General features: G+C 42.6%; 1 protein-coding gene across 5 annotated transcripts in view; it reads left to right on the top strand.

Moving 5' to 3' along the window:
- Positions 1-180: 180 nt before the first annotated feature.
- The window catches only part of DROSHA (drosha ribonuclease III), a 130,231-nt gene continuing 121,404 nt past the window's right edge, over positions 181-9,007 (top strand). For 4 of the 5 annotated variants that reach the window (XM_079916365.1, XM_079916366.1, XM_079916367.1 and 1 more), the window contains exons 1-5: positions 181-299; positions 1,421-1,547; positions 2,619-2,684; positions 3,602-4,435; positions 8,582-8,674. In XM_079916365.1, coding sequence (XP_079772491.1) covers positions 2,668-2,684; positions 3,602-4,435; positions 8,582-8,674 — 944 coding nt within the window. In that variant the 5' untranslated portion in view covers positions 181-299; positions 1,421-1,547; positions 2,619-2,667. Of the gene's footprint in view, positions 300-1,420; positions 1,548-2,618; positions 2,685-3,601; positions 4,436-8,581; positions 8,675-9,007 lie in introns of those variants that run through there. The other variant, XM_079916368.1, reaches the window with a different exon arrangement.

The following is a 9,007-nucleotide window of genomic DNA, read 5'->3' as shown; positions in this document are numbered from 1 at the left end:
CTCACCCGGTTGTGGTTCTGGATTGGAGGATGTAGTGGGCAGCGGGCGGGCGCAGGAGGGGTCGACGAGAACGATTGGCTTAGATGTTCATCGCTCTTATTGATGCACCAATCACCGCGCACAAGGCGCTGCGACGAGCCCAAGAGTTTTCCCTCTTGTGGTCCGGCTTTCGCAGGTTCGCTTTTTAATTCCCTCGGTTTCCTGTTCCGGAGGCGCTGGCGACGCTAAGGTCTAGGCAGCTGCAATTTGAGTCTGGCTTTACTCTAACGGCGACCTCGCGGCCTGAGAGCCTTTTGCAGGTAAAAGGGGCAGCTTGCGGGTGTTGGAAGAGGGAGTGTTTCCAAGTGTCCTGATTTCAACGGGGCTGGAGTCTGGGGCTGGGGCGAGGGGCGCCTGGGAATTAGGATCGGGCAGCCCCTCTTCAGATCTGCAGCGAAGGGCAGAAAAAGCGACTTTAGGCCCGGATCCTGCGAATAAATAGAAGTGAAAAATGAGATCTTTCTTTCATTGTGGAGCGCGTGCGGTGGTCCAGCCCTGGGGTCGCCCGGATCTCGGAGGGGAGTGAGACCGTAAGCTTACCTCGTGGGTTGCACGATCTGGCGGGAGATGTGAACAGGGAGACACGTAATTTCGGATCAGCCAGCCGAAGATGACCGGCCTGGGGATTCAGCTGGGAGAAAGAGAGTGTTAATAGAAATGTAGGCACAGTTTGCAACGTTTTCTACATAGACTGATGTTCCTGGACGTGTTAACTGTGCAAAACAGCTCCCTCAGTTTCCCTGCTTCCAAACAGCAACTTAGGAGTAGGCACTCGCAGAAAATAATTACTTTTCCAGTTGCAGTGAGTTCCTTGACTTTTGACTTTTGTCGCACCCTAACACAGCCTGACTATGCCTTTAATAGGTCAGTTTCATAATCAGTGTTTTCAGATATTCTGTCTCTAGAAACATACATGAGGATCTAATGGTGAGTCTTCAACAGCAGTCTGAACACACAGTACAGGAGTGTTGGTGATCCTGACTGTTGCCCAACTCTAGGTTCAGTACATTCCTTTGTGTTCCCCAGGACCCTATGCATACCTCTTGTGTTTATTTTATTTTATTTTATTTTATTTTTACCTCTTGTGTTTATAGCATTATATTATTTTTTAAAAATTGTATTTGTATGTGGATTCTGGGCTTCACGAGTCCTGTGGGCTCTGTGTCTTACTCATCTTTGAGTGCTTAGGACCTGTGACAGTGCCCCACATGTATAGGCCCCTTAAATGTTGCATGAATCAGTGAAAAGACCTGCTTTTTGTCTGGTTTTGGTAATGCCAATCTGTTGTGGATATATGCAGTAGGGAAATGTACAGTAGCAACACAGAAATGTATATCACTGGTGAGACAGTAAACATTTATTGATCACCTACTGTGTGCAGGACGCTCTACCAGGGGCTGTGAAGGATACAGAAATGTTTGTGAATCAACCCGTTTCATCAAGGAGCTCATAATCTAGTGGAGGAGTTAGACATGTGCACACGTGACTGTAATATGAGGCAGTCTCTGGTAAGTGCTATAAAAGAATTAAGTACAGACTAAGAGCAACGGACGTGTAGAGGGAAGGGGATTACTTCCTGAAGGGAACCAGGAAAGGCAGCACAGAAGAGTTGGCATTTGGCCTGGTTGGTGGGTAGAAGAAATTCAATGGGCAAATTCATAGGGTAGGGGATTTTAGAAGGGCAGGAGCAAAGAACAAGCGGGGTGATAGTACTTTGTATGTTAGGCAACTGGGAAAATCTGGGGTGATAGGCACTTCATGGGGAGGTTAATGGAGAATTAGCCTGGAAGAAGTTGGGACTAGATTGCAGAGGGCCTTAAATGCCAGACGTGTGGTTTGAACTCGATTCTGTGGGCCCTGAGTAGCCTGTGGTGGCAAGATGGGCTGTCTAGGTCCTAGGTCTATCAAGAAGGCCTTGAACTGAATAATAATCATTAATCAGATATCATTTGGTATCTACTTTTTATTAAGCACAGTGATTGATACAGCTAAATAATCTGAAACTATTTTCATGAGCCATTTGAAAATCTACCTTAAGGCCTATTGGTAAAGCTTTTAGTTAGAAGGAAGATGCTTCTACATTAAAGCTTTTTGCAGTTAATATTTATTTGGGTTTTTTAAACATTTTGCTGAAGCCTAAGTATTTGGAAAGCCGTTCCTGTTTGTAACGTTCTTCAGTGGAAAGAGCTGAGAATGAGAATCAAGGGAAATTGTTGTGTTGACAAGATTATAGTTAAGTTTGAATTTGAATGCTGGTCTCTTTGTGAAGTAAACTGGAGTGTGGAGTGGGAGAACAGAAATGATTTTTTTCTCTCAGTCTTTTAGCAAATTGGAGATAGAGTATGCCTAAGTTTCCAGTCTTTTAAGCTACTGATTATTTTGAGTCAGCAAGACAAGTATTAAGGATATCTAAAAAGTTAGCTGTAAACTTTAATTCAGTTCAGCGTGCTCTTAATTTTGTTAGTATGCGAACTGCATTGGAAGATGCAAAATCAGTGTTAAGATAATTGTAGAAATGTTTTCTAGCATTAGCAGTTTGGCAATCACTTTTATGTCTGTTTATTCTTTCTGCCTTCTAGAGCTTATATTCTCTGTGGAAGATGTGACATGCCCAGATAATACGTCACCATGCAAGGCAGTACCTGGTGAGTGGTATGACAGTAATGGCAGCCGTTTTGGGAGAACAGGGAGAAGCAAACACTGGCACTGGGCCATTGAGGGTGGGAAGGGTTTAGATATGTGAGGAGAGGGGGAGTGTGTTCATGTGGGCCATGTACACTGCCTGCCCTGATGGCCCTGGCAGTTCTGAAGTGCCGGCAGACGTTAAAGGTGGGATGAGGTAATGAGTTGGTGACCTGTAATCATTGTACGACCTGCCAAGAAGCAGCACAGAGTGTGTAAGAGCAGGGGACCTAACAAAACCCTTGGGGTGGTGACAGTGGCTGTAGAAAGGCCTGCAAGAGTGTTATTGTATTAGCCAGGCAGGAGACGATGGTGTGAAATGGATGCACTCAAGAAGTATTTATGAAGCAGAAATGATAGGCATTTGAAAATAAATTTTTAACTAGAGGGGATAAGGGAGAAGTTGTCAGGTAACCCCTGGTATATGACTTGAGGACCAGTAAATGGTCTCATCTATTGAGACAGGAAACACTAAAAAAGGAGCAGGTGGTGGTGTCTTGAAGGGGAAGATCATGAATTCCTTTTAGGATGCATTAGGTTGAATTTGCGAGTCTGTGCTGAGTGGGGAGGAAAGTGTAGACAGGAAGATGGTGCAGATGTAGAGACGTGGGGTGTGTGGACGGGATGACATGGTGAGGTCATAGCACATGGTTGAGCAGCTTTAGGGAGTGACAAGGAGCAGGGACTGACCATGGCAGTGGGTTGGGTGGCTGAGACTGGGGAAGAGGAGTTTATTGGCCATGAGGAGGTTCCGCTATTACAGAGAACTCAGTATTAGATGGGTGGGATATGGCAGTGGCCTAAGGGATGGTCAGGCGTTTGTAAAACCCTTGTATATATAGTGAGTTTTTCTTTTATCTTTTTCTTTCCTCCAACAAAGTCATAGAATGTCATTCCACCCAGGACGAGGGTGTCCCCGAGGGCGAGGAGGACATGGATCCAGACCCTCAGCACCAGCCTTCAGGCCCCAAAATCTGAGACTGCTTCACCCTCAGCAGCCTCCTGTGCAATACCAATACGAACCTCCGAGCGCCCCTTCCACCACGTTCTCCAACGCCCCAGCTCCCAATTTCCTGCCTCCACGACCAGACTTCGTGCCCTTCCCTCCACCCATGCCTCCATCAGCACAAGGCCCCCTTCCCCCCTGCCCGATCCGGCCCCCCTTCCCCAGCCACCAGATGAGGCCCCCCTTTCCCGTGCCTCCCTGTTTTCCTCCCATGCCGCCTCCGATGCCCTGTCCCAATAACCCCCCAGTCCCTGGAGCACCTCCTGGACAGGGCACTTTCCCCTTCATGATGCCCCCTCCATCCATGCCCCACCCCCCACCTCCTCCCGTAGTGCCTCAGCAGGTCAATTACCAGTACCCTCCGGGATACTCGCACCACAGTTTCCCACCTCCCAATTTTAATAGCTTCCAGAACAACCTCAGTTCCTTCTCACCCAGTGCTAATAATAGCAGTAGCCCTCATTTTAGGCACCTCCCTCCATACCCACTCCCAAAGGCTCCCAGTGAGAGGAGGTCCCCAGAAAGGCTCAAGCACTATGATGATCACAGACGCCGGGATCACAGTCACGGGAGGGGCGAGAGGCATCGTTCCCTGGATCGGCGGGAGCGAGGCCGAAGTCCTGACAGGAGAAGGCAGGACAGCCGCTACAGATCCGATTATGACCGGGGGAGGACACCGTCCCGCCACAGGAGCTATGAGCGGAGCAGGTAAAGCACATGTGTGTTTTTTAATGAAGTGCAGAGGCCCTGGCACAGGCCATTTTTGTTGATCAACAACCAAACCGAAAAGGTCCAGCTGTGCATTTCGGTTTATAAAAGGAAAAGCGTCCCAAAATTATCAACATAGATTCATTTCAATGAATGTAAGATTCATTTCAATGAATGTAAGCCAGTTACTCTGCATAATACAGTTGACATTTTAATGATGATCAATAAAAGATCTTGTAGTTGTTTGTGTGGATGTTGTATTTAATTACGTTCAGTGTGATCACCATATCAGGTTACAGCACTTGAGTTCTTTTGGAATTGTTGATCTGCGTATGTTATCAGTCAGGAATCGAAGTAGTTAACAAGCAGAACTTGCTTTCTGATGTTTAGGATAAGTGGAAGTTTATCATATATTGTTGCTTTCTTACTCTGTTCCTTTATAAAATGAAATAATACACATTATCAAAGTTACAGTTTTCAAAATGGCTTTTAATTTGATTTTGTTGCATTGAAACATATTCAGACTAAAGAAAGTTGCATTTAAAACGTACTATTCCATTCCAGATTACATTTCTTTTTTTTTTTTCCCAAAAGACCAAATATCTATATATACAAGAGAATAAGGTTTCCAACAGACACTCATAGATGAGCATCTAGAAGTGCTCTGAAGTTATATGCAAATTCTTTGTGTATGTATGTTTTTCTACAAGTTAATCAGTTGCTTACAGCAGATTCTTAAGAGATGGTGTGAGTCTATTACACCAAAAATCTAACAACCATTGGTTTAGATGGAAAAATAAAAATGCACAGATATCGATTGTACTAATATTTATTCGTACCTTCAGTGAACTCTTTATATTGATGAAGATTTGAGGTTTTCCGGTTGTCAAGCTGGTAACAGTGCTGCTCTTTGTGTCTGCTGTGGTGTGTTTACCTTCACTGTCTTGTGGAACTTCTGTGCTGAAAAGTTTGAGGTCCCCAGAGTGGTCACTCCGTTACTTGGGTTTGTGGAGAGCTGGTCTTGGCCTCTGTGGAATCAGTGTGCTTCTCAGTTCCCATGTTGTTCTCATGGCTGGGGGCTTGATTCTGACTGAACATTTTGCCAGTAAACGGTAGCAGTCATTCTCAGTCCCGAAGAGAGTGACCAGTGCTCGGAAGGTTTGGAAGGAAAATGCTCTATTGCTTCTCCCTGATGCCCAGTGGAAGGTGGAAGGAACATGTTTCCTTCAGAGGTGACTGATTCTGGTGGGCCAAAGCTGACAGAGTTGGTAGACTTTTAAAAGTCTTTTCAGCACGACTTACTTACTGTTCCCGGTCAGTTTTGTTCTTAATTCTGTGATGGACTAGTTGGCAGAGGCCTGTGATGGTTTATTTTACAGTTTTATGGTGAAAATCTAAATCAGAAAGAATTTGTTAATAGTTTTCTTCAGACAAAGTGATTATTAATAAACCTGTCTCTGGGGAAACATTTTGCTGCAAACTTCAGCATTCTAGGTGGCATTTTTTTTTTTCCGTTTTGGGGGTGCTGTAGTTTTTAGGGCTCTGCTGTAAAATCCTGGATTCTTCTATCCAGGCTTAAGCTTGGAGTTAATGTGTTTGTTTGAAGAAACACAGATGTCCTGTAAACTGAGGATGTCTATCAGTAAGTGAAATCAAGTGCCAAAAGAATTACCCTTAATCTCCATTATTCTAAAAGGCAACCCCTTTACCATGAAGGACCTTAGGCAGTTAGCTCATCTTTCTAAATGGCCTTTATTTACTTTGGAGTTGTTTTATAATGTTGTATTTGGGATATTTGCCCAGGAGCTGCCTTAGTGTCACAGCCACATTAAAATCAGCTCCTTTTGGGGTCTTAGTAGCGTGTCGGTCATCTGTCTTATATGGAATGCTTCTGTGAAACAAACATGGGGCACCTGAAGTCCTAGTATAACTTCTAGAAGTATATTGGAGAAAACCAAAAGTTCACAAATTTGTGCATTAGGTTGTGTTAAGTTTATGCAAATTCTTTAGTCTGTCCTCTGGCTACTTCTCCCCTTGCTTCTTGGGGTAAGTGAATCTGTCCTTTTTCAAATTTCATTTTCCCTCTTTTTCTCCTGCTCCGAAATCTGGTTGAATAATAATTACAAGATCCTTTTAGGGCAAACCATTTCTAGAGGAAGTTTGTGAAGAAGTAGATGTATGCATTTGCTATCGTGAAAGATCAGGGTTCCTCCGGGGAGTGGGAAAAGAAGCAGCGGCAGATGCAACCAGTAAGGTGCAGTGCAGCGGCTTCCCACAAATGAGTAGTGTTATAGCACAGTAATCCGCATAGCTGTCCTGTTGAGTACAACGTGTAGTCATCAGAGAGCTAGTGTTATGTATCTAATACTATGCTTCCAAACAGGGAAAAGTTTTTGGAAAAATAACCCAAGCATTGTTTTTCTTGCTTTAAATGGCTTTATCATATAATGTTACTGTGACTTATGTCCCTACTGGTCTTTTCAGTTCATAGCCACTCAGAGGTAGTAATCATCATCAGAAATGCCACTCTTGAATGCAAAATTCTATCCCCTAGATGTTAAAAAAACAAACAAAAAATTAGGAATATCCTTTAAGTTGAGCGTTTTTTTGTTTGTTTTGTTTTGGTTTTTTTTGATGTGGACCATTTTTAGAGTCTTTATTGAATTTGTTACAATATTGCTTCTGTTTTATGTTTTGGCCTTTTGGCCCCAAGGCATGTGGGACCCCAGCTCCCCAACCAGGGATCGAACCCGTGCCCCCCACATTGAAAGGCGAAGTCCCAACCACCAGGAAGTCCCTAAACACAGTTTTTATTTGGAAGTATAGGCAATTATTTTTTTCAGCAGCCATGCCATTACAAATTACATTATATCTTTGTCATGTGATACCGCTCACTAGCTGGGATTTACTGCCTAAAAGTAAACTGTAAATTTAGAAGTGTATCAGGTAAAGAATGTATAATTTCAAGCACTGACTCCTTTACTTTGCACAGCTGGTGTGTACCTGAGGCTTAAGTGTATGTTAAAAGTATTATTCAAAGGAGTCTTTCTTGAGGAGGGGTGATTTTTAGGTGAAAAAACAATTTTTGTTTTAATATCTAAGATCTCTATCAGTTTTGTAAATTTTGATTTCAGTGAATTTACATTTCTTCTGTTTGGCTGTAGGTTGGGGGATTTTTTTTTTTTGGCCATGCCACATGGGAAGCATATAGGATCTTAGTTCCCAGACCAGGGATCGAACCAGTGCCCCCTGCAGTGGAAGCACGGAGTCTTAACCACTGAACTGCCAGGGAAGCCTGGTGCAGGGAGAGGGAGATGTTTTTGAGTTCAGACATTTTTGTAGTCTTCTTGCTGGACTCAGACTAATATAGCATTTTTTTCCCCCATTCTAAGACTTAGTAGTTATTTCCCTTAGATTTATTTCTGATATAAACACACTGGCGTTCCGATTTTTGTTTCAGATCTCATTGTACTTATTAAATAGACTCAGAAGTTATTACTATTATTATTACTAAATTCTGGTGTCACATTGGCAGGTTCAAACTCTACATTCTAGTTTTACACTGAGTAAACTCAGTGTCTCCATTTAGAGTTTTTCTTTCAGATGAAGACAGCATTTAAAGGTAAAGTGACTTAGAGTCTCATGACAATTAGTGATGGCTAGAACTATACCTCAGGCCTATAACCTATAAGAGTTTAGAACTCTTTCATTATAGACCCTTGTCCTAATCTTTACTGTAAAAGCTTTAACTGGTGTATATTTGATGGATGAAATTAAGAGTGTTCTACAATAGACAGTTGAATCCTTTGAAGTTTTCCTCTTAGGTTAAATAATCAAGGTTGGCTGGTTAGAAGGTCTCAAGAGAAGATTATGATAAAATTCCCTTTGTTGCTCAGTATTAAGTATGACTTCTTTTTTTTTTTTAAGAAAACAGCAAAAAATGTCCAAGTTAGTTAACTTCTGTAACGTGAAACACTCCTTTATCCTCTAATAAATGAAGGATGAATAAAAATTCCCATAGTGAATAGTGCCTGCAAAATTCTTAGGTGAGGTGAGGTTCATTTATTCGGAAGGTGAATTCAGTGAAAAGAGATGGTGTTTTGAGTCTTTCTGTTGAAAACAGCTCTGTGTATTAATTCCTTTAAGAGAGCGGGAACGGGAGAGACACAGGCACCGGGACAGCCGAAGATCACCGTCTCTGGAAAGGTCCTACAAAAAAGAGTATAAGAGATCTGGAAGGTAAGCAAGGAGTTGACACTGGTAGAAGTCATAGGATTATCTCCTGGAATTCAAATTTTGTGCTTGTGCAAAGTATCAGCCAGGTCTTAAGAACAGCCTGAGAGTCTGTCCAAAGAGCCCTGTGAAAAGTTAAAGTAGCCAATTACTTAAAAACCTTTACTTTCAAGGTGTATTGAGAATGAACAAGGAAAATCTTGATACATTTCCAAAAGTTAGAAATTATATGGCCCACTTTCTGACCTCAGTTGCTATAAAACTATACATTAATAATTCAAGGTTTTTTAAGAAAAACCTTGAAAATTCATAATTATGCTCTTAAATTTACTTGTTTCC

Source organism: Stenella coeruleoalba, assembly GCF_951394435.1.
Source record: "Stenella coeruleoalba genome assembly, chromosome: 3".
NCBI classification, from domain to species: domain Eukaryota; kingdom Metazoa; phylum Chordata; class Mammalia; order Artiodactyla; family Delphinidae; genus Stenella; species Stenella coeruleoalba.
Note: the sequence above shows the minus strand (reverse complement) of the source record. Positions and strands in the feature narration are given on the sequence as shown.